At 44.4% G+C, this 26,516-nt stretch overlaps 1 protein-coding gene across 2 annotated transcripts in view; it reads right to left on the reverse strand.

Moving 5' to 3' along the window:
- HTRA4 (HtrA serine peptidase 4) overlaps positions 1-26,516 on the reverse strand; it is a 142,107-nt gene that overhangs the window by 21,338 nt on the left and 94,253 nt on the right. For both annotated transcript variants that reach the window (XM_068272277.1, XM_068272276.1), the window contains exons 4-5: positions 4,698-4,797; positions 1,638-1,842 (exon numbers count right to left, since the gene is read on the reverse strand). In XM_068272277.1, the coding sequence (XP_068128378.1) occupies positions 1,638-1,842; positions 4,698-4,797 (305 nt within the window). The remainder of the gene's footprint in view (positions 1-1,637; positions 1,843-4,697; positions 4,798-26,516) is intronic.

The raw sequence follows: 26,516 nt of genomic DNA on the forward strand, positions 1-26,516 counted from the left end.
AAATAAGCTGAGTAAATTGTGGCCTAGTCTAGGAAGGCTTTGAGTACTTCTTTTTATATGCACTATTATTCTATGCAGATTCACAAAACTGCTATAACACCCAGTGGTGTAGCTAAGAAGCTCCGGGCCCTAGTTCAAGTTTTATATTGGGGCCCCCCAAGCACACTATACATAACAATTGATACGGCACACCAAAACCAATCAAAGACAATCACAGTGCCAGAGGTGCAAGAATGGGATGGGAATCTATGTGTTAATGATCACTACTATTCAATGCATCTATAGAAGTGAATATTATCAGCACAGGACCAATAAAGAACTAATACTGTGGTTGAGGGTGGGCCCCTCTGGCCGAAGGACCCCAAGGCAGTTGCAACCTCTGCCTTCCCTATTGCTACGCCAGTGATAACACCTAATAAACATGTTTTGTTGGGTAGTTTTTGAAGAGAAGTGAGACTACTCAGGTAAAGCAGCATCATGGGAGAACTTTATTTGCTCACATCAAGCTAAATGAATGCAAATACCTTCTGTTTTAAGAAAGCAAATTTATATGAAAGTAAGCCTAAGATGAGGAGAACAAGTTCTATTATACTTCCCTGGGGCTTCTTATAGGTCCCTCAGTTTCCTCCACATCCGCTCAGTTGTCATGTTGCGCTGCCATTGCTGGGAATGTCCTGCGCATGCTCAGTTCGTAAAGACTGAAGCTGTGCATGCGCAGAATGCTACCGGCCATGGAAAAGCAACTGAGGAGGCGCACGGCGGGCTGTGCTTGCACAATCAGCAGTCATTTGGATGGGCACAGTAGCACAACAGAGCAGATTGGGAAGAACCCATGAGACCTGTAAAGCTACGAGGGGCTGGCAGAAGATCCAGGTAAGTCAAGTAAAAAAACTTTTCCCTCCTACAGGTTTCCTTTGAAGAGACTCTGAAGCCTAGGAAAAAACAGTTTTTTACTTTAAAAACCTGTTTAACATAATTGCCCTACCTGAAACGCCGCATCCCCGCGGCTGAAAACTCCATAAATCACCCCAAACTTCCTGGGGCACATTGCAGGGCTCCTTCCTTGTAGAGGCAGAGCTTTGGGCTGTAGCTCTGCCTCAACTCCTGTCAATCGGCGCTGATTGCCACCTCCACCCGCCCCTCTCAGTCTTCCTTCACTGAGAGGGACGGGGGGGGGGGGAGCCAGAGATACGCACGGATTGACTCGCATGGAGACAGAGCTACAGCCCAAAGCTCTGCCTCCCCCGGGCCCTGCGGGCAGCAAATTCCACGACCAGGAAAGTCATGGATTTTTGCCCAGGGAGTTTGGGGTAATTATGGAGTTTTCAGCCATAGGGATGCAGCGTTTCAGGTAGGGCAATTATGTGCAGTATAGGTTTTTAAAGTAAAACACTGTTTTTTTTCTAGGCTTCAGAGTCTCTTTAAGCATAGCTTGTTTTTTTTTTGTTTTTTAGACAGGGGGCCTTTTGAGCCCCTTATACTACCCTAGTGGTTCTGGGTCATCATGAGCTATCTGGGTTTGGTCCAACATAATGTAAAACCTTCACTCCATAAGCAGTTAAACCTACAGTCTGATACATTTCCTCTTGAAGCTCCTGCGGCCAACATGAAAAGGAATACAGTCCTATATTACTCACATCGGGGTCAATTTTAATGAGTGCTATATCCAGCTTCTGGTCCACGTCCTTCACTTTGGCATCATAATGAGCACCGTCTTTAACTTCTACTTTGATACGTTGTTTATTGGTCAGGACATGGGCATTTGTCACAATCAGTCCATCTTCTGATACAATAAATCCTGAGCCACTGGACACAGCCATCTCCTGGCCAGTGAAGACAGACCTGCAAGAGGGAATAGTTATACATAAGGCATTGTACACTACAGTTGTTACATTTAATCAGGGGATGCAATTCTTGTATACACATCAAGTGGCATTGGTGAATTTTAAGTTTCATGTACTTGGGCAAAAGAGAAGTAGTTAGGCGGAGCAACCAGTCAGTTCTCATCTGATGAATATAATAAGGATTTTGACTGGACTTTTTCACCCTCTCAATGAATCCACTCTAATAGGCAGTAGAACTGGTATTGCATAAAAGGAAATAAATATGGCAGCCACCATATGCCTCCCAATTCAGGTGTCTTTTAAAATTACAGTCACCGCCTTTTTGGCCTGTAATGATCAGGGCAAAGTTTTCAAATAGTCTCATTGCCTGTTTCCCTAAAAAGTCAGATTCGGCCTCTGTCTGACAGACATGTGACCGCTATATACATAAAGTCTTACCACGGTCGTAGACAGCACCTGGCAAAGTATCAAAATAGTTATAGACCACAAAATTACATACAGTGGGATGCGAACGTTTGGGCAACCTTGTTAATTGACATGATTTTCTTGTATAAATCGTTGGTTGTTACGATAAAAAATGACGGTTAAATATATCATATAGATATAGAAGACACACACAGTGATATTTGAAAAGTGAAATTAAGTTTATTGGATTTACAGAAAGTGCACAATAATTGTTTAAACAAAATTAGGCAGGTACATAAATTTGGGCACCACAAAAAAGAAATGAAATCAATATTTAGTAGATCCTCCTTTTGCAACCTCTAAATGCTTCCTGTAGGTTCCAATGAGAGTCATGATTCTGGTTGAAGATATTTTGGACCATTCCTCTTTACAAAACATCTCTAGTTTATTCAGGTTTGATGGCTTCCGAGCATGGACAGCTCTCTTTAACTCACACCACAGGTTTTCAATTATATATTCAGGTCTGGGGGCTGAGATGGCCATTCCAGAATGTTGTACTTGTTCCTCTGCATGAATGCCTTAGTGGATTTTGAGCAGTGTTTAAGGTCGTTGTTGAAAGATCCAGCCCCCGCGCAGCTTCAGCTTTGTCACTGATTCTTTGACATTGGTCTCCAGAATCTGCGGATACTGAGTGGAATCCATGCGTCCCTCAACTTTGACAAGAGTGTGCAGTCCATGCACTGTCCACACAGCCCCACAACATGATGAAACCACCACCATATTTTACTGTAGGTAGCAGGTGTTTTTCTTGGAATGCTGTGTACTTTTTCCTCCATACATAACGTCCCTTGTTATGTCCAAATAACTCTATTTTAGTTTCATCAGTCCACAGCACCTTTTTCCAAAATCTAGCTTGCCCAAATGTGCTTTAGCATACCTTAAGCGGCTCTATTTGTGCTGTGGGCGGAGAAAAAGCTTTCTCTACACAAGGAGATGCTGTGTGCGAGAGGGATGCAAAGTGCGCCGAATGGTTGAACCTACACAGTGACTCCATCTGCAGCAAGATGATGTTGTAGGTATTTGGTGCTGGTCTGTGGGTTGACTCTGTTCTCACTATTCATCACTTCTGTCTATCCGAGATTTTTCTTGGTCTGCCACTTCGAGCCTGTGGTCTTCCATTTCCTCAATATGTTCCTAACTGTGGAAACAGACAGCTGAAATCTCTGAGACAGCTTTCTCTATCCTTCCCCTAAACCATGATGGTGAACAATCTTTGTCTTCAAGTCATTTGAGAGTTGTTTTGAGACCCCCATGTTGCTACTCTTAAGAGAAAATTAAAAGAGGAAAGAAACATAGAATTGACCTCCTTAAATACTTTTTCTCATAACTGGATTCACCAGTGTATGTAGGTCAGGGGTCACTGAGCTTACCAAGCCAATTTCAGTTCCAATAATTAGTTCTAAAGTTTTGGAATCAATAAAATGACAACAGTGCCCACATTTATACACCTGCTTAACTGTTTTTAAACAATTATTGCGCACTTACTGTAAATCCAATAAACTTAATTTCACTTCTCAAATATCACTGTGTGTGTCTCCTATATGATATATTTAACTCAAATTTTTTATTGTAACAACCAATGATTTATACAGGAAAATCATGACGATTAATAAGGTTGCCCAAACTTTCGCATCCCGCTGTAAATCCAGCAATAAAGTCCACAAAGAACTGGCACCACACAATGTAAATATAGATGTAAATCAGGGGCATAGCAAAAGGGGTTGCAGAGGTTGTGACCGCATTTGGGCCCGATGGGCCCTCCCTCAACTGGAGTATTAGCTCTCTATTGGTCCTGTGCTTATAATAATCACTTCTATAGATGCTTTGAATAGTGGTAATCATTAACAAACTTCCCCTTCCCCTTGGCCGTATCAATTGTTATGTATAGAGTACTTGGGGGGGCCCCATTGTAAAACTTGCATCGGGGCCCACAGCTCCTTAGCTACGCCACTGATGTAAATCCAGCAATAAATGCAACTGACAGAATTGTTCAAAATGACTTAAAGTGGACCTGAACTCTTGCATAGGATAGTAGGAAAACAGAAAGAAATACACCCTGTATGTATTTAGAAAGTTTAGCCTGTCTAATTCCCCCTCACCTGTGTCTAATCACAAGTTGTAATTGGATCCCTCAGCGGTGTCAGCACAGGAATCTCGGCAGCCTTGGCAGATTAGCTAATTTGTAAACACAGGATGTTAACAATTTGTCGGCTTCCATGAAAGCAGAAAGTAGACACACTGCAGATTTATTGCAGGAGTTCTATGAGCTTTAACTAAGAAATTTTCTTCAAAGGTTATTGAGCTGTTGCTTATCTTTTACAGAAGAGGGGAAGTTCTGAGGTCAGGTCCGCTTTAAGTATCCAGATTAGTGTAAAAGTTGAATATTACCTTCTAAACAGTTCCAGATGTACAACAGCCGGGGCGATCTTCTGCACCACGTCTGCTATGAAGTTGAACTTGTATCTCAGGCTGTCTGGGTAATGTGAGCCTAGAAAATCAGTTTGGAACTGTTAATTATTCGCATGAAGTGACGATAGAAGATTTTGTATTCAGCGTTTTAAAGTGAATCCGTGGTAAGAGTTATATGGAGGCTGCCATATTTATTTCCTTTTAAGCAATTCCAGTTGCCTGGCAGTCCTGGTGAATCCTCTGCAGGTGTTTCTGACCTTAATGGCAGATCTGACAAGATTAGTTGCTTGCTTGTTTCTGGTGTAATTCAGACACTACTGAGGCCAAATAGACCAGGCAACTGGTATTGTTTAAAAGGAAACAAATATGGCAGACTCCATATCACTCTCACATTAAGTTCACTTTAAGTCTGATTTAAAGTGGACCAGAGACAAAAAAGAAAAAAAATGTATACATACTGGGTCTTCCTCCAGCCCCATCCGCCTGGATCGCTCCCACGCCACCGTCCTCCGCTGGCCGCAGCTACGAGAACCGGGTCCTGTCACTGACGTTAGTCAGAGCCAGTCTACCGTAAGAGAAGCGCGCTGTTTGCGTATCTCTCCAGCAGCTGCTTCTCCTGCATAGGCTGGCTCCGATGACGTCAGTGGCGGGACCCGGTTCTCGTAGCTGCAGACATCGGAGGATGGCGGCGTGGGAGCGATCTCAGCGGAGGGTGCTGGAGGAAGCCCCGTCTCTGGTTTCCTTTAAAGTCTGAGACAAGAAGAACCACATTTTTAAAGAGTTTAATACAAATAATCTTTCAGACCAATCAGGTGCACACATTAATGGTTGTTCTGGAACAGCCTTTCTCAGCCTTTATACCCTGGAGGAACCCTACAAATAACTTTTGGATCTCAAGGATCCCCTGCAAACAATTGTTTGATCTTGAGGAACCCCTGCATTTATTTTGCAGAAGGCTTGGTCTTTAAAAGTATGTGTGTGTTTATTTCACTACTCCCTATTACACTGCCACTCATACTGTCTCCTGACCCCCCAATTTAGTGCTTATTACAGTACCACCTATTATAGTGTGCTCTATTATACTCCCCCCACGATGGGGTAAAATGCCAAGGAACCCCTGCAGAGTACACAAGGAACCCTGGGGTTCCAGGGAACCCTGGTTGAGAAAGCCTGTTCTGGAAAGAGACAAAACTGGTCCAGCAGTTTAAAACTCAAGTTTTATCATAATATCAATCTTGATTTGAGAAATACAGTACAATGAATAAAGTACAATAATATGCAGCTTAGAAAACTATAAAATAACATTTCTCCAAACTCCTGGTTGATTTGGACAGCAATGTTTTATACGTGGGTTACATGCTCCATTTGGTAGAATTAAAAGCATCAGTCCTAGAGATTTTCAAATTATTTGCTACTGCTACAAATATTTAACATTTTAAAATGAAAAAAGCTAGTTCTCCCCAAAAATGTTGCTGTGTGTGCGTGCGTGTATGTTTTTGATACTCCATTTTTATTGAAGGGATTCCATCATAGAGAAAAAAAGATGACATGTAAAAAGTATGCATGCATCACATCATTACAACTGAACCGATAGTTCTTCTCCCTTTTCCGTATTGTACTTAATCTAAGTGTAGAGTCACGTTTCCATGAAATCCTCAAAAATAACTGTCCTTGGATAAGTTCCTTGTTAAAGTCACACAAAAAAAATTGATGTGAGTCAACAGATAGCAATGATTCTGTTACAGTGAAAGCCTTGTTTACATTTTTATTTTATACTATCTTACTATAACTGTTTTTGGATTGTGGAACAAATAAACTAGGTTTCCATTAATCCTTATGGGGAAATCGCTTTATTATAAGAGTGCTTTGGATTACAAGCCTGTTCCCGGAACTAATTATACTCGCAAGCCAAGGCTCCATGGTATACCCAAAAAAAGTCAGTATAGATAACAAAGAGATTCAAACAGTTATCAATTAACCTCACATGTTTGCAGCAGTAGGTGATCGACCCTTTTTTCCAGTTTTATAAACTCAAACATCAGAACAATAAAGGGGCCCATACAGTCAGCCGATTTTCTGGCCGACCGATCGATCAAAATCGATCGATCGATTGATCGATTGCAAATCGGTTGGCCAATCGACCGATCGACAGCCAATTTCGATCGATTTCGATGGATTTCCATCGAACTGGCAGGGTGGAAAATCTAGGTCGATCTGTTTAGATTGCTTATCATTTTGCATTGGCCCTAATGGAAATCTGATGGCAAAAAAATGCCTTCAGATTTTTCTAGTTTTTCAATAGATTTCAAACTGAAATCTATTGGAATTCTATTCTAGTAAAAAATGTTCCTTTTACACATCAGATAGATAAGAATTCCATCTGATGATCTATCTGCTGCTAATCTGACGAGTGTATGGGCACCTTAAAACAAACAAAAGGGGGAAAAAGAAAAAAGAAAAAAAGAAACAGAAAACAAGTAACCATTCCAGTAGTGCAAGTCTTCAGGTTTATCACTAATGCAAATGACACTCCATGTCACAAAATAGTATAGATAAGATACTGATTTTTAATCCTTCATGGCCTCATAGTTAATATTCCAGTAGTCCCAAATTTTTGAAAACTGTGCAGAGGTTTCATTAACCATAAACCTTAAGTATTCCATAAATCTAATCCGCTTTATATCAAAGGTCTCATAGTGGTCAAAATATGATAAAGTATTTTTTGCGTATTTGTCTTCAAACCTGGAGAAGCCTTACTCAGCGCAGAATTTGGTGTAATACTTATAAACTACTATGTTTGCTATGCAACTTGCCTAATCTCCATGCTCCATCCAGTGACTGACTAAGCATTACCTGGTACTCATACTGTGCTGCGTGATCTGGTTTTTCTTGTATTCCTGTATTGTCATATTGCTGTATGTCACCCCTAAATATTGTCTGTGACCTAAACTAATGTCCAGCGCTGCCTAATATGTTGGCACTTTATAAATACAATAAATAAATAAATAAATAAATATATTTCACATATTCTGGTTTTCTCCCACATCCCAAAAACATACAGAGAAGTTAATCAGCTTCCCCCAAAATTGTCCTTAGATTATAAGGGACATATGACTATGGTAGGGATTAGATTGAGGGACAGTCAGTTACAACACTATATACAGTAAAAACCCCAACGGGGATTGACTGATGCTGAATAAGTGTAGTTTCTGGTTGTGCGAAAGTCAATGTTAAAAATAAGCCTAGATATTATTATTTATTGTATTTATAAAGCGTAGAGTGACCAGACGTCCCGGATTGCCCGGGACACGTCCCGGATTCGGGGTCCGCTGTCCCAGGCTTAATGAGGTCCCGGGAAACGTCCCGCTTTGAGCAGCGGGACGTCCCGGCCTCGGGACTCTGGCCACTCTCTCCTCAATGAACTGGCAGCGGCGTCTATAGACGCCGTGCCAGTTCATTGCCCGCAGCCCCGCTCCAGCCTCCTCTTCCGGTGTCTGTTTCCGACACCAGCAGGCGAGCAGGGCTACGGCAAGATGGCTGCCGGAGCCCTGTACTGGAGACCTATTTGTGTCACTAGTACAGGGCTTCGGGCGCCATCTTGCCGTAGCCCTGTCAGCGCGGGAGACCAGAGCAGGAGGAACAAGACGGTCCCGGGACGGAGCAGCGCGCCAGAGGCCGGACACTTCTGCCAGGTGAGTAAATGCTTTCTTTTCCAGGTGAAATGTTTGCCCGCATTGTTTCTTTTCTGGTGAAATGTTTGCCCGCATTGTTTCTTTTCCAGGTGAAATGTTTGCCCGCATTAGGTTTCTTTTCTAGCGAAATGTTTGCCCGCATTGTTTCTTTTCCAGGTGAAATGTTTGCCCGCATTGTTTCTTTTCCAGGTGAAATGTTTGCCCGCATTGTTTCTTTTCCAGGTGAAATGTTTGCCCGCATTGTTTCTTTTCTGGTGAAATGTTTGCCCGCATTGTTTCTTTTCCAGGTGAAATGTTTGCCCGCATTGTTTCTTTTCCAGGTGAAATGTTTGCCCGCATTGTTTCTTTTCCGGTGAAATGTTTGCCCGCATTGTTTCTTTTCCGGTGAAATGTTTGCCCGCATTGTTTCTTTTCTGGTGAAATGTTTGCCCGCATTGTTTCTTTTCTGGTGAAATGTTATTGTTTGCCCGCATTGTTTCTTTTCTAGTGAAATGTTATTGTTTGCCCGCATTGTTTCTTTTCTGGCGAAATGTTTGCCTGCAGTGTGTTTCTTTTCTGGCGAAATGTTTGCCCGCAGTGCGTTTCTTTTCTGGCGAAATGTTTGCCCGCATTGCGTTTCTTTTCTGGTGAAATGTTTGGCCGCAGTGCGTTTCTTTTCTGGTGAAATGTTTGCCCGCAGTGCGTTTCTTTTCTGGCGAAATGTTTACCCGCATTGCGTTTCTTTTCTGGCGAAATGTTTGCCCGCAGTGCGTTTCTTTTCTGGCGAAATGTTTGCCCGCATTGCGTTTCTTTTCTGGTGAAATGTTTGGCCGCAGTGCGTTTCTTTTCTGGTGAAATGTTTGGCCGCAGTGCGTTTCTTTTCTGGTGAAATGTTTGCCCGCAGTGCGTTTCTTTTCTGGTGAAATGTTTGCCCGCAGTGCGTTTCTTTTCTGGTGAAATGTTTGGCCGCAGTGCGTTTCTTTTCTGGTGAAATGTTTGGCCGCAGTGCGTTTCTTTTCTGGTGAAATGTTTGCCCGCATTGCGTTTCTTTTCTGGTGAAATGTTTGCCCGCATTGCGTTTATTTTGTACCGACATGTTGCCCGCATTGCGTTTATTTTTAACTGACATGTTTGCCCGCATTGCGTTTATTGTCTGGTGAAATGTTTGCCCGCATTGCGTTTTTTTTGTACTGACATGTTTGCCCGCATTGCATTTATTTTATACTGACATGTTGCCTATTGCGTTTATTTTCTGGTGTCCGGGGTAACTGTTACTGCATTTATTATTTAATGGTCATAGATGGCTATGTTTGCTGCTTTGTGGTTACGGTATACTATTAGCATCACACAGTTTCTGCACACCCATGATACAAAGTCTCATTTGTCCACATCATGGCGTAAACACTGCTTTCTTATGCCTCGCTGTTACATCATTACGTTAGCTCCGCCCATACAATGTCATGGCCACGCCCATTTTCTCGGCGCGGCGCGCGCCCCCCTCCCCCAGTCTTCGCTACTGCACGCTCCTCACTCCTTCCCACTTTTCGCCAATATTTAGGGGTGACATACAGCAATATGATAATACAGGAATACAAGAAAACCAGATCACACAGCACAGTATGAGTACAAGGTAATGCTTAGTCAGTCATTGGATGGAGCATGGAGATTAGGCAAGTTAGGTTCACTCAGATGCATAGCATGGGTTCACAGTAATGGAGGCGCATGATCAGGTAGGACACATAAGGAGGAGGACCCTGCCCAAAGGCTTACAATCTAGAGGGAGAGGTGGGGACACAAAAGGTAGGGGACCAGAGTTCAGCTATGGGTTTAGAGCAATTGTTTGGGGTGGTAGGCCAGAGTGAAAAGGTGAGGGAGATAAAAAACAATACTATGTCCCACACTTTATAATTACCATAAACTTTGTATTAATGTCAAAATACAGTAATCAAAAACAAATTACAGTAATCAAAAACAAAAACAAATTACAACAAAGGACAGACTTAACTTAAAGGATACATCGAGGCAGATTAAAAAAACTAAATCCACTTACCTGGGGCTTCCTCCAGCCCCTGGCAGCCATCCTGTGCCCTCGCCGCAGCTCTGGTGGCTCCCGGTGTCCTCCGCTGCAGAAGCCAACCTTGTCAGGTCGGCTTCCTGGGCTTCTTGTGCGCTCCACTGCGTGGGTGACATGGTCTGGCTGACGTCAGCAGGTATGCACTGCGCAGGCGCAGTAGTTCTGCACCTGCGCAGTACAATCCTGATGATGTCGGCCAGACCACGTGACCCGCGCAGTGGTACGCGCAGGAAGCCGACCTGGTGACGTTGGCTTGTGCAGCAGAGGACACCGGGAGCCACCGGAGCTGCGGCGAGGGCACAGGACGGCTGCCAGGGGCTGGAGGAAGCCCCAGGTAAGTGGATTTTTTTTTAATCTGCCTGGACCTTCCCTTTAAAGGTAATATAAGGCAAAATAATAAAAAAAACAGATTTACTTACCTGGGCTTCCTCCAGCCCCTGGCTGCGCTGCTCGCGTTCAAGCTCCCGTCACCAGGAGCATTCTGTGCAGGTGCGGGACTTCGGCACCTGCGCAGAGCACTGCCATCGATGGGAGCGTGAGCACAAGCGGCGCGGCTGCACGCTTGTGCTGACGCAGTATCCACTGACCTCGCTGGGTCAGCACCTGCTACAGAGGGGACCTCGGGCCACCCGCTAAGAGTGGAGCTACGGCGAGAGACACATAAGTTTCCAGGGGCTGGAGGAAGCCCTGGTAAGTAAATCTGTTTTTTATTATTTTGCCTGATATTTCCTTTAATGTAACAGGTGTTTAATGTATAACAAAGTGTAAATGTAGATATCTGCATCCTGCAAGGCCAGGACTTGTGTCTGGTTGCTTGAAACTTCTGGTTAACTGAGTTCTGGATAACAGGGGTTTTACTGTGCTGTGAAAAGCACTGCAGAAGATAGTGCTATACTGTAGAAATACTAAATAAATATATAAAATAACTGCTAAACAGTACATTATATAGGTAGTAATCCCCAGTAGACTGCAACTTAAGGTATAAATAGGAGCCCCTATCGAAAATATGTCTATGTCCAGTAAAACGAGCGACCCTGGAATGAAAGGAAACAGCATACAGAGGCTAATAAAGATATTTCATGGTAGCACCAAATATGAAAACAAGTCTTTTTTGGAGACAAGCATTCTTTTCACATTATAGTCAATTCTCAAAATAGTATGGAATGTGAAAGGCAACAATGTGCTATGCAAGCTGAAAATTATGTACTGTGGTGTATGTACATGTAAAAAAGGTGCCAGGAAAATTCAATAATAATTGAAAGTTGAAAAAAAGGGGGACCTCCCTCTACTGACACCTAACCCTAAAACTTCCCTCTACCGATGCCTAACCCTAAGACTTCCCTTTATCGATGCCTAACCCTAAGACCTCCCTCTACCGATGCCTAATCCTAAGACTTCCCTCTACCGATGCCTAACCCTAAGGCCTGGAACCCACTGAAAACCGCAAACGCAAAACGCAACCGCTAGCGTTTTGTCTGAGCGGTTTGCAAGCGGATTCATGCGCGTTTTGGGTTGTGTTTTGCAACATTGTATTTTTTTCCCCAGCGGGTGCCTAGCGTTTTGCGTTTTGCGTTTTTATCCTGATTGGTCCTGTGAATTATTTTTAATTTTGTTACAGTGTGCTGAACCGCAAAACGCTAGCAAAACCGCTCAGTTTAGGTTTTGCTGAGCGTTTCTGCTAGCGTTTCAATACTTTACATTGAAGCGCTAACGCTCCCAAAATGCTGCAGGTCCTGCGTTTGCGTTTCTGGGAAACGCAAACGCTCCTGTGGAAGTTGCCCCATCCATTAACATCAGCTGAGCGTTTTGGCAAACTGCTAGCGTATCGCAGTGCTGCCAAAACGCTGCCAAAAGCGCTCCTGTGGGTTCCAGCCCTAAGACTTCCCTCTACCGATGCCTAACCCTAAGACTTTCCTCTACCGATGCCTAACCCTTAGACCTCCCTCTACTGACGCCTAACCCTAAGAATTCCCTCTAGCGAATGCGATGCCTAACCCTTTGACCTCCCTCTACCGATGCCTAACCCTAAGACTTCCCTCTACCAATGCCTAACCCTAAGCCTTCCCTCTACCAATGCCTAACCCTTAGACCTCCCTCTACCGATGCCTAACCCAAAGACTTTCCTCTACCGATGCCTAACCCCAAGACTTCCCTCTACCGATGCCTAATCCTTAGACCTCCCTCTACTCACGCCTAACCCTAAGACCTCCCTCTACCGATGCCTAACCCAAAGACCTCCCTCTACTAATGCCTAAACCTAAGACCTCCCTCTACTGATGCCTAACCCCAAGATTTCCCTCTACCGATGCCTAACCCTAAGACCTCGCTCTGCTAATGCCTAACCCTAAGACCTAGCTCTGCTGAATCCTAACCCTAATACCTCGCTCTACCGATGCCTAACCCTAAGACTTCCCTATACCGATGCCTAACCCTAAGACTTAGCCTTTACTGATGCCTAACCCTAAGACTTCCATCTACCGATGCCTAACCCTAATACCTCCCTCTACCTATGCCTAACTCTCAACCTGCCCCCCAGGTGGTGCCTAACACTTAACACCCCCTCGCGCCTAACACTTAACCCCCCAACCTTAACCTAGCCCCCTTGCTGCAAAGCCACAATTTGTGGCTAGGAATATAAATTTTGACACCCGAATGCACCGGTGCTAAGTTTATTCCACTGTAAGTTTAAACAGAGCCAGTGCGTGTTGACGTCAATACACTTGAGGAATGGAGCGCTCGTGTAGTTTGAATGCTCCTGGGAAAGTTCACTGGCGGGACACCGCGGTGTTAAAACTTACAGTGTCCCGGAGAAGTAACGTGCTGTGCACCTTATCTTTTATGGATCCTTGTGGATGCTTGCCGGAATAAACTTTTATTGGTGGAATCGTTCCTGAGTTATCCTTACTGGCTGGATGACAGCCTAAACGCTAGGTCCACCTGGTGTATGAGGTGGCAACTATCCAGCGAGCCCCTGTCTGATTGATTGAGGACTCTGATGTTATGGTCACTGTGTGCTGCTGACCTTTTATCACTTACAGTATTTTGCTCTGGGAGCTTTGTGCTATCTCTTTAGATATTGATCACTGTGGAGTGCGCACTGGTATCTTTTATACTGTGTCAAAATGTTTGCGTGCCCCTTTGATTTCTAGTGGCCATCTATATTGTGTTACAGTCGTCTCGCATGTTTCTAGTGCTCCTCTACTGTGCAGCAGAATTCTTGCGACCACCCATTCCATAGTGTACACCAGTCTTCCATTAGTTTCCATGCTGTGTCATAACTTACCTGACATTCTATTAGGCTCCACTTTACTGAAAGATAGTGGGATATTTGGGGGAAGGGGGGGGGAGAATAAATTGATACATTGCAAAGTGAGAAGTTTTAAAATAGAAGATAAATCAAGATACTCGCTGTGTAATTCATTCATGTTGTTTGATGTACAATAAGCCTGTAGGTCATCATCTTTACTGCTGGCAGACAACAACAACAACAAAAAACAACAGACAGCGCCAACTGCCATTATCTACACACCCACAAACAATGTGATAGGCTAAAAGGTTGGTATGTAAATACTGTTTACTTGGCAGATGGAAACAGCCATTATTTCCCACAATGCAATGAGATTCAAAGATAGGAAACTGTCGGGGCCATGGAAGTGACATCACACTGTGGGAGGGGTTTTACCTCAATATCGCCCACACAGAGGTCCCTGATGGTCTATTAGAGAAAAGGTATATTTTTCAGGTGGGAAAGGAAGTATCAGCTGCTGACTAGGATAAAGTTCAATCCTGGGTTAAAGTTCCCCTTGAAAATCTTAAAATATTTTAACAGTGCCAGTATCCTTTCTCCCGCACAGTAATGTCATAATGTAGGGTCAGTTGCAGTTAAAGTAACTAAGGAGCAATGTACAATAACCTGGCTCCATAATTAGGGCACACTTTCCAGAGACAAACATCCATGTGTAATTTGGTCAGTGTGTGTTGCTGCTAGGCTGCTTTCCTTATATTCCCCTCATACGTACAGCCAGCATGTTCCCGCATGACACTGACTCACTAACACACACTCGCAGGTATTTACCCTACAGAGATCTGCCTGTCACCCCATAGCTATGACCTAGAAAACCGTGACAACAAGCTCCCGCGGCACGCTTCCTCACCACAACTCATGTACTTTTCAAGGAAGGGGAACTCTCACCTAAGCGTCGACTCCCACACAGCACTGCAGCCTAGCGCACATTTTACCTCATGTGCTACTTGAAAACTGTATGTTTCCTTTTTCTGTGACTTCTCTGTGTTCCTCATTGGTTATAAATATACTGTTACAGGCAGAAAAAAAAACTACAAAACATACAGGAAAGTAAAACTACAGGGTAGCACCCCCTGTGACTGCAGGAGGGCCCAAGCTGTAAGGGGGCCCCAAATACTACTTCACTCCCTCCGATAAAGGGGCGTATTCTTCAGATCAGGTGTTTTTGTGACCATAGGTGTGGAGATTACAATGTCAACATATGTTTTATGAGCACTGCAAGATGGGCCCCCAGGTGTAGGCAAGGGAAACACTGTAGACGTTGGGGGGAGGGAGGGCATCAAAGTTTTGCTGATGGGCCCCATGAATTGTAGTTAAGCCACTGACATGACCTAAAACATCACTGGGTGTTTAACCATTTCGGTACCAGCAGCCTCTGCCCCTTAAGGACCAGAGGCTGCTGGTACGCTAAAACGCCGCAATAATCCATCACTCCCGCAGGTCACGCCGCTCTGTCCCCGCCACAGACTGCTCTCTCTGCCGTCGCTATGATGGCAGAGCGCTGTGCACCGGTCAGGAGCCGCTTTCATTGGCTCCTGACCCTGTCACTCAATGTAAGCCAATGGGATTGGCCTAGAGTAATGACAGGGCCAGGAGCTAATGAAAGCGGCTCCTGCCCGGCTCACAGTGCTCTGCCGTCATAGAGGCGGCAGGGCAGCACATTGTGGCGGGTAGAAAGCGGCGAGAGCGGCGGGAACAGGCGGGGACGCGCGGTGAATGGGACGTAGAGTTTATGTCCGGTCAGAACCGCAGCGCCACCCGCCCGACGTAGATTTAAACAGTGTCGGTCCACAAAAAGTTAATCACATCCTTTTTTTTAATAGTTACATTTTATTGGAAGTTTTCAATGCAACCAAGGTCAATAACTACGAGAGAAAGAGAACAAACGGGAAGCCTGTCATCCACTCCTGAGAATGTCAATCAGCTTGTTTCGTAAACCGCATAAGAAAAGGTCCACCACAAGAAATGAATTGTATAATTGACAGCTTACAGAGTAAATGGTCAAGGTGGAGCTCACAGCATCAATATAAAAAGAGTGTTAGGTCTTCCTCATTAGATGTCATTGACGTAAAGAAAAATAAAGGGAAGAAGAAAGAAATAGAGCCATTTGTGCCGGATACATGAAAAAAGGCACCTGCAAAAAAGGGCACAGTAGACTATTGCTACACAGTAGGGTTAGGTTTAGCCATAGTAAAATATTGGTAAATATTACCAATATTTTACTATGGCTAAAGCTAACCATACTCTCACACAGAACCCTTCCTCTACAGATGCCGAACCCTAAGACTCCCCCCTGGTGGTGCCTAACCCTAACACCCCTTGGTGGTGCCTACTCCCCCCTCCCCGGTGGTGCATAACCCTTAGACCCCCCTGGTGTGGCCTAACCCTAGGACCCCCCCCCTGGTGGCGAATAGCCCTAAGACCTCCCTGGTTGTGCCTATCCCTAAGACCCTCCCCTGGTGCCTAACCATACCCCCTTTGGGGTGCCTAAAACTATCCCCTCCTAAGCCTTAACACCCCCTTCCCTGCCACAGAGTCACGATATGCAGCAAGGAAGGTACATTTTGGCTCCGGGAGGTGCCCGATAGCGGACGCTGCTATGTGTCCAAATTTCCATCCTTTGCTGCAAATCATGGCTTTTATAATGGACATTTATATAATTTTTTTCCATAAGGGCTCCTGTGGCATTTTTTCCTGTTTCAATCTGTGCCACTACCCAGATCAACACAAGAACATACAAGCCCAAATTCACTCAATCTAAGAATGATATAAAGTCAAGGCTATTAGGATTCACAGGGCCATATGCAATTCTCTTTTTCACCTGAGTTTTCACCTAGGAGATAATTTTTCATCTTTGATTTTAAATAACTTTCCAGTACTTTTCAACTACAAAAGTACCAAAAAGTTGGTGAAAAAGTACTATCAAAATTATTTTAATAATTTTCTTGCCTTCTGGGGGCTTAAAAGGCATTTTATTGACAAGTTTAAAAATATCACCTAGGAGAAAACACAGGTGAAAAAGTGAATTGCATATGGCCCAAAATCCTTTCCTTCCCCAATGCCCAGATTCTATGAAACTTCCTAGAGCTGTTCCAATTAGATAAGGGATTCTGTAAAGCAGAAGTGCCTTATTCATTGACCGAGCCCGGTTCCCCAAGGTCGGAAGTGCAGGACTAGTCCAGAGCTTTAGGATCTCCTTCCTGGTATAAAAACAAAGCAATCGTACAGAAATCTGCTTGTACCTAGATAGTGATGCCTCCCGCAGCCAACCCAGCAGCATTACACCTGGATCCCAGGCTACAGAGCCATCCAACAAAAGATTTATCACCTGCAAGACCTCCCCTCCCAAAAGGGAACTATTTCATCGCAAGACCAAAACATGCATAAGTATGCTGTCAGAAATTGCACATTTATTTTATGGATCCGCTCCGGTATGTAGTAAGGTCTGTGTAAGAATTTAATCTGAATCACATCCTTAAAGTATGTGAATAAAATCTATTTAAACAAATTATATAAAAATTATTGTAGAAGGCCCTAAATTTATTGGAAAAAAAAGATCCAAGAACATCTGCTTATTGCAAAAGTAAGTGAATTGGGCTGAGTGCTCTCAGGATGTGCTATTACCCCTTTGTGCAGTAATAACTGGAAGGCGCAAGAATAGAGAAGTTCTGGTCATTTTCTGTAATCATATTAAGAAACTCTCTGCTCTGGGAGTGTATCAGCTTTACTTATAGCAGGTATTGCTGCAGAAGCTGATAGCATAGTAGGGTGCTTCAGTCACAGTCTAAACTTTAGTGGGATTATTAATTAAAGGTACTTATTGTTAATTAACCGATTTCGGATGAGCGTAGTTGAAATCTATACCTTGTTTATGTTCGCCTAAGTCTGCCATGGCGTGGATTTCAATTCTGCATTCCGCAGGCCACAAGGACCCCGCCGCTACCGCTGCTGGCGCCATTTTCCTGACGCTGCAGCCCACTCGCCCTGCTGTCAGTGTGACAGCAGATCTCCATGAGCCGGTCAGGAGCCAATTTCATTGGCTCTTGACCCCGTAAAATGCGGTATTTTACTGACCTTAATTATTTTACCAAACCGCCGCTAGTGAATAAAAGCCATTGGGCTTGATTCACTATGCGGTGCTAACCTACTTAGCACGTCTAAAGTCTTTAGGCGCGCTAACCAGGGTGCTAAGTAGGTTAGCACCGGTTTTCTCAATCAGATCGCGTGCTAAGTACCGCGCACAAAGTTTTACGCGCGCAAAGTCCTATGCACGTGCTAAGTCCCATAGGCTTTAATGGGCACTTCGCGCGGAGCGCCCTGCGCTCTGTGCAGTGCGTGCGTAAAGTTTTATGCGCATAAAGTTTTGCGCGCAAAAAGCTTGTTTACACGTGCTAAGGGGGTTTTCACAGGCGTGCTAACAGTTAGCCCCGCTTTGTGAATCAAGCCCATTGTATTTCTTCTATTTTCAATGAAATATAGGGCAAAGTGGTGTTCAAATCATCACATTCTCTCCTTACATTCTATACAGTGTCCTAACTTTTTGGAAATTTACATAAACAGCAAAGCACTGCTCAACCCAAAAACATTAGCCCTCTATGGTTCAAGATCCCCAAACTTTGGCATGTTACACAACAACATAGAAAAATTGGATTGCAAGCCAAGAAAAAGGAGATAAAATCCACAATTATATATACAGTATATACTATATATAATATACTTTCAAAAACATGGAACACATACAGTTTCTCTAGCGTTTCAGGAGAAGAGTTTTCACTCTTTGCCTAAAATGTGTGAGGAACTGAATGTATCCACAGCTTTTTAATTCACACAAGAGAATTTCTGATTCTCTGAACACCAAAGTATTCTCTCAGGCAACACTAAAGGGCCCATTTACAATTGTGCATTTTCAGGGCGATTTCAGCATTTCTGAAAATCGCTAGTGGTTTGAAAAACGTGTGTACAATGAAAGTGTATGGAAGTGTTCTCATCTAAGCGATTTGCTGAAACGCAAACGTGTTGCCTGCAGTGTTTTCTGAGCGATTCTGGAGCGATTCTGCTGGCTAAATTGAACTAGAAATCAGAATTGCATGACGTCAGAGCGACCTGGAGGTCGCTCTGTACTGCGCCTGCGCGATCGGCGCTGTCAATCACCGCCACGTGGGCCGGAGCGGAAATCGGCTCCGGCCCACGTATCGGTGATTGACAGCGCCGATCGCGCAGGCGCAGTACAGAGCGACCTCCAGGTCGCTCTGACGTCATCGCCGGGGACTGGGTCGGAGCTCCGGCAAACGGCTGCTTGCAGAGATGCGGCGAGGGAGGTCCTGGGAGCTTGGGGCTGGAGGAAGCCCCCGGTAAGTAGCGTTTATTTTATTTAAAATTGCCTGACAACTCCTTTAAAGGGTTGAGATACTTAAGGCCAGTTCACATGGCTGTGAGCCAGCCCTTAGGGAATAAGGGTATAGTGTAGAAATGGGAGAACCTAGTTGATTGTTATGGTTAAAAAGAACACGTTGGCCTTCCAACAGTTACAAGACATAGAACATTTATATAATGCTTTTTTCATGACAGACTCAGAGCGCCAGAGCTGCAGCCACCAGGGCGTGCTCTATAGGTAGTGTTAAGGAGTCTTGCCTCTATAGGTAGCAGCAGGGCCGGGCCGAGGCATAGGCTGGAGAGGCTCCAGCCTCAGGGCGCAGTGTAGGAGGGGGCGCAGAATTCATTCAGGTGTCATTCCAAATTGTGTTTGAAGCAGAAAGAAATAAGAAAAGGGGATACATGGCAGTGACTGCAAGCCAGATAACTAGATATTAAGGTGTTGGGGAGGTTGAAGGCCCTGTGGCGCCTCTTAGTCTAATAGCAATCAGTGTTTGATGGCTCGGGTGGCAGGGATGGAGGGGCGCACTTTGGTGTCTCAGCCTTGGGTGCTGGAGGACCTTGTCCCGGCTCTGGGTAGCAGTGTTAAAGAATCTTGCCCAAGGTCTCCTACTGAATAGGTGCTGGCTTTCTGAACAGGAAGAGCCAAGGTTTGAACACTGGTCTCCAGAGGCAGAGCCCTTAACCATTACACTTTCCAACCACAGAGAAGATTAACATTATAGGTAATTTTTATAACACTGGAATAGCAGTCAGCCAGGTTGATTCATATGTGCCCACAGTGCAGAAGAAGTCCCCCTCCGTCCCACAGAAGACAGAACAGGACATGCAGTTTAAGGGAATTGTGTATGCGCAGGAAATGCAGCTTCTGCTAGTCAGGTGAGGGCTTCCAGTAATACAGTAGACTGTCAGTGCTCCACTTCCTGTCTACAGGAGCTCCGCCATCTCGTCCACCTTCTTCCTTCTTTGGGTAGACCGGAGTCAAGAGATAACATAATTGTGTGGACTGGAATGTCAGTGTGACTGGAATAGGCATCAGGCTGTGGTGACCAGAACACTGTATCTGTATGAGGTCCATTTCTATCCTTTATATCACATGCAGCTTTCTGTACTGAGCAGATTAGTTGGGAGTTTACAATTATATCAATAGACAGTGTAGATAGATGACACGGTTCTGCAGAGCATGGCTGGCACATAGACACCATATAATAAATTCTGCAGAGCATGGCTGGCACATAGACACCATATAATATATGTGGTTATCTCAGTTCTTGACTACAAAAAAAGCTAACAAAACCATGCTGTTATTTTTGTAGGGTATGGAATCCACAAGCCTGTATTGTTCAATACATTAACCAGTTTTTCAGTCATATCTGCATGGGGTCAATTCATAAAGCATTACCGCATTCGGTAATGCAGAAAACAGCTGACTTTACAGAGCACAAAAACAGCTGACTTTACCGAGCACAAAAACAGCTGACTTTACCGAACACAAAAACTGTTACCGCATGAAAAGCTGAAATTACTGAGCAGTGAGGTAAATTACCGACTTGTGTGGTAAATAGCTCAACACATGTCAGTAAATGTCAATTCATAAAGCCGACAACAAGCTGTAAAGCCACGAAGCAATACCATCTGCTTTCAAGTGGTGAAAAGAATGCGGAGTCTGTGCAAGGAGACTGTGCTGGAAGCTGGGACTCACAAGCTGTAGCAGTGAGAGCTGTAACTGACAGGAGCAGGGAGCCAATAGAAACAGCCTCTGTCTTCTGCAAGTCTGAATGATGGAATCTGATAGGACCCGCAGCCTTCTCAGGCGGGATGAGCAGCAGCAGAGCGGAACAAAACAGGCATCCCCTGAATACCTTAGCCTGTGTGGCTGTGTTTACTTCTTGAGTACCTGTTTAAAAATATGCAGGAGCTAGAACAGAAAATCACCTAAGCATGGCATATGTGAAGTGTCTTGGAAATTAATCTAAGCTGTGACAATTAAATAGAATGTTAAGAAAGACTAATAGACAGATTCAGAGCCAGCAGAGGCAGTATAACAAAACATCTAAAGGGATGTTGGGATGCCTCTTACTGGCCTTACTGCACATCACAACACAGAGACACTCCATTTTCTTCTGCTGTTTTTGTCAATGGGCTTCCATAATTTACCGCACTTCTATCTGTGGGATTTTTTATGAATTAGCACACAAGTCTAAAATACCGAATGCTGTATTTTCCTGATCAGATATTTTTTTCACACAGCCTTTTAGGACTTGACCCCAATGTAACTCATTGTAGGGCAGTTGCCTAGATATATAAAACAATTTCCCTTTCAACAATATTAACTTTAGATATGGAAAGAAGGTGGTTAGAGTGCCATAATGCAGGCCATAGGCAGTACATGGGAATTAAACGTGATCAAACAATCCAGTCGCTGAATGATTATTATTTACCTGCACCAACACAGAGACACATATGCTTGTTTCAGAATCTGTGTTCTGTATACCCTGCAGGCACCCCCAGTGGGTGTCCCATACAGCCTGGCAATACTAAAGATGTTGCCATCCGTGGTAAGTTTCAGAATATAAATCAGGGAGAGGAAAGATTTTACAATGGGCAAACACTTACAAGATAATCTGACAGTCTGAATATGACCTGAGGTTGTGGAGGAGGGCGTGTGCCTGGCTGGGACTTTTTAGACATGTGAATGTAAACGCTATATTTCTTTGATATTTTATTCTCCTCATCTGCGTGTAAGTGGAGACTGTTTCTAATTTAATTTAATTTCATTTTGTTTAAATGTTAAAGTTTTCACATGCTAAAGGCCTCCTGCACACTGCAAGCGATTCAGATTCAGATTCCGCTTTTTAATCAGTTTTTACATCCGATTCAGATTCTGATTTGCTGTTTGCTCCCTGCACACTGCAAATCGGAATCTGAATCGGATGTAAAAACTGATTAAAAAGCGGAATCTGAATCGGAATCGCGTGCAGTGTGCAAGAGGCCTTAAAATTAATTAATAGAACTTTCAAAAAAAAAAAAAAAAAAAAAAAAAAAGGCAAACACTGATTAAATAATCTATGAATGAATATTTAAAAAAATATTGAATTTTATTAATTATGTTATTTTCACTACACTTCTTTTTTAAGGGAACCCAGCACCATTTTTTTCTATGCCACTCCCTCCCCCCATAGCTACCCTTCCGTATCCAGGGGCAGGTGTGAAGAAAACATGTGTGACTTTTCTAAACTCTTTGAAGCACAGCTTCCTATCTCAACACCCCCCCCCCCCCTTTCCCCTGAAGAAAGCGTTTGTTTGCTCTCTGCTAATGCATGTAACAAAATAAGTACATCAGTTCTTATCTGCCTGAAATATATGCGTTCAGTAAGGTAATAAAAGCCTCTGCTAAACTTTTAAATGTAACAAGGAGAGGTAAAAACTGAAGTTTTTTTAATCAATGAGCCACATTGTTAGCATGTATTTTTAATAAGCTATTGAGACACCCTGGGTGCTAAAAATTGTGTTCGGTTCCCTTTAAACAGGGGGGAAGTTGCTTAATGATTTTATCTTGGCGGGGACAGAGCTGCATCACTCACAAAGCAACCTTAGGATTGTGAGGGGGGGGGGGGAGATTGGGAGGGAGGGGGAGGAGGGGGATAGGCCACCTGCACGCTGCACAGAAGGGGGATCCCCCCGCCCGCACAGAGGGGGATCCCCCTGGCTCCCGCACAGCCGCCACACATTCTCTGCCCGCCGATCAGCTGCCCAGGGATTCCCTAGGGTGGCTGGATGCTTGTTCTGCACGCTGGGGTAGCACAGATCGCTACCCACAGTGTGCAGAAAGGCATCCAGCCATCCTGGGGAATCCCTCTGATGAGAAAAAAATGCAGCTGGCAGGGCAGAGAAACAGGAAATCTCACTGTCGGCATGGACGAGCTCAGCTCATCATTAACGTTTTTTGCTGGATGAGCTCAGCTTGTCCATACCGCCAGGGTGGTTAATCACTAACTGATTCACGGACAGACAAAGACTTCAGCTGAGGCCCATGTGTGGCACTGTTCACCGGGCCCCAGATTCACTTGGGCCCCATACAGCAGTCTTACCTGTGATGCCCTGAAGGCAGCCCTGGCCCACATCATACCACAATCAAGGTGAGAAGACATGGAGGTGCAGGGCCAACATTTAAAGCTGTGACTGGCCAAACGTTGGCCCTGCACCTGGATGGTAAAATGTTTGTCACGTGGAACATGGTATGCATTGCTCATTGAATGGAATTGAAGTATAAAGGTACAGTTTTATTTGCTGTATTCAATTCAATTCACTTTATTGTCATTGTGTAACACAACGAAATTACTTTTCATGACAACCCCACGGTGCATATAGGGAACATAGTGATAGTAACAAGGAAGAGAAGAAATTATACACATATGCCAGGTATTACAGATGTTTAAACAATTTGTACACAGTGTTAATTATTTCAGAGAGGATTCAGAGTTTATCAAGTTTATGGCGGATGGGAAAAAGCTGTCTTTCAGTCTGTTTGTGTGTGTGCGGGTTGATCTAAAACGTTTACCTGATGGAAGGAGCTCAAACAAGGCATTTCCAGGGTGAGTGTTGTCTTTGATAATGTTTTTGGCCCTTCTCAAGCTGCGAGTATTATACAAAAGTTCCAGTGATGGTAGTTCAGTGCCAATAATGGCTTCTGCTGTTTTAACAACTCGCTGCAGGGCTTCTCTAGTAGCCTTCGTGCAGCTGTTGTACCAGGCCGTCATGCAATTGGTCAGAGCGCTTTCTATAGTGCATCTGTAGAAATTAACCAGCAGCTTCTGTGGGAGGTTAGTGCTCCTTAGTTTTCTCAGAAAGTAGAGTTGTTGTGCTTTGCCAGTTAGAGCTAAAGCATTGTCAGCCCAGGACAGGTTCTCTGCGATGGTGACTCCCAAAAATTTGAAGCTGGAAACTCTCTCCACAGCCTCTGCATTGATCATTAGCGGTAGGTGAGTGGTCTTTTTGGTGGTCCTAAAGTCCAGAATAATTTCTTTGGTCTTCTTTGTATTTAATAACAGATTGTTAATGTCGCACCATGCAGTCAGGTTCCTAACTTCTTCTCTGTATGCAGCTTCCTCATTGTCTGATATAAGCCCAATGACAGTCGTATCATCTGCAAACGTAACAATTATGTTTGAAGTATGGATAGGCTGGCAGTCATGGGTGAAAAGTGCATAGAGGAGAGGGCTTAATACACAGCCCTGTGGCACGCCAGTGCTCAGGGTAAGGGTGGAGGATGTCTGTTTTCCTAGTCTGACAGTTTGAGGGCGATTAGTAAGGAAGTCCAATAACCAAGTACATATGGAGGGAGCAAGACCTAGTGCATGGAGTTTGTTGGTCAGCTGGCTAGGTACAATGGTGTTAAATGCTGAGCTGCAGTCAACAAAGAGCATCCTAACATAGAAGTTGGGCTTTTCCAGGTGTGAGAGGGCAGCATGGAGAGCTACACAGATGGCATCCTCAGTCGATCTATTTGTTTGGTAAGCAAACTGGTGTTGATCTAGATTTGCTGTGGAGGCTAGATTTGCTGTAGAGGCTGAGTGTGCCACTTGTCCCCCACCCCTTTCTCTCTTCCCTGCCAAATCTGTTACCATGCTAAGGACCACCCTAATCTACCTGTGGGTGGTGGCAGCTAAAGATGAGCTGCTTCAACGGTCGGATATTTCATAAGGTACTGTGCCTACCGACGCCTTATGTGGGAGAGGCGGCCCCTCCTCCTCAGATCACTGACTTCAGGAGCTTACAGTCTAATCCCTGCCTTATATCACTGACCTCAGGTATTTACACCCTAATACTTGTTTCATGCCACTAAGGATGATATGAGAGTAAGATTCTAAGGACAGTTAGTGACATAAGGCAGGGATCAGAGTTCAGAATATAATTACATGGGGGTGTGGCCTGTGTTCAGGGGTGGAGTTTAGGGTGCAAGAACGCCTGTGCCTACAGGCGTCTGAGTTGTAAATCTGGCCCTGGCGGCCACTATTGCTAGTTCTCCATGGATGTAAAAGGAACCATGACTAGGGATGCTCACCGCGTTCCGCGGAATTCAGTTTTCCGCGATTCCAGACGGAATTTGGGGATTCCATTCGGTCGCATCAAAACGGAATTGCCATAGCGCTATAGCGGAAATTCCGCGGAACGAGGCGTAATTCCGGCGGAATGCAGAATTTTGTACGCCAATCACAAGGAAGCCCCTAGAAGAAGTTTAAAGTGAGAAGAACAGGATTTCTTCATGAAAATCAGAATCTCTGCACCAATCAGAGGCTTATAAAAACCACCCAAACGGATTTCTGCATGAAAATCGGAATTATTTCAGCACCAATTACAGTGTTAACAAAAACCAATCAATCCTATGTTAGCAACCAGCTCCCTAGCTATCTCACCTATCCCAACCATTTTGTATAGGTCCCATAGCCTACGTGACACCTCCTGCAGTGCAAAAACCACCGCCATGGAACCACCGCCAGGTCCCATAGCTTACGCATCACCTCCTGCGACGCAAAACCCACCACCATGGATCCACCGCCAGGTCCCAAAGCTTATGTGACACTTCCTGCGGCGCCAAAACCACGGCTATGGGACCACCGCCAGGTACCAAAGCTTACGCGACACCTGCTGCGGCGCAAAAACAACCGCCATGGGAGCACCGCCAGGTACCAAAGCTTACGCGACACCTCCTGCAGCGCCAAAACCACCGCCATGGAACCATCGCCAGGTCCCATAGCTTACGTGACACCTACTGCGGCGCCAAGATGACCGCCATGGGACCACCGCTAATACTTTCTGCTGCAAACAACAACAACAAAAAACGGGGGAACAGCCACTAGGTCCCATGGGCTACCATTTAGCATAAACAAGGTTTAATTTGCGATTACTTTAATTTTTCCACCAGAATGAAATTCGCGAAATTCTGCGGAAATGTAATGGCAACAGAATTTAGCGCTGGCAGAATTCCGCAATTCCGGCGGAACGGAATTTGCTCATTCCGATCATCCCTAACCATGACAAAGCTGCGGTTCATGTAGAACAACTGCAGTCACACAATCGCTAATTCACACATCTCTCAGCACACCTGCATATGATCTCATAAGACCCAGGTGAGAGTGACAAATCCGAACCACATAATAACAGAAATACTTGAATCAGTTGAGTCGCAGGCATGACTGGAAACCAGTAGGACATCACCCAAACATTGGATGGCCCTGGCTACCGTACAAAGGGCTTGATTCACTAAATGGTGATAACTCAAAAATCACACCTTATGAAAAGATATCACACCTTATCAAAGTTAACATGCCTTATCAGAGTAGCATAGCGAGCGCTACAAACTTATGCCTGCTAAT

This window comes from Hyperolius riggenbachi, chromosome 3 (assembly GCF_040937935.1).
Source record: "Hyperolius riggenbachi isolate aHypRig1 chromosome 3, aHypRig1.pri, whole genome shotgun sequence".
Classification (NCBI taxonomy): Eukaryota; Metazoa; Chordata; class Amphibia; order Anura; family Hyperoliidae; genus Hyperolius; species Hyperolius riggenbachi.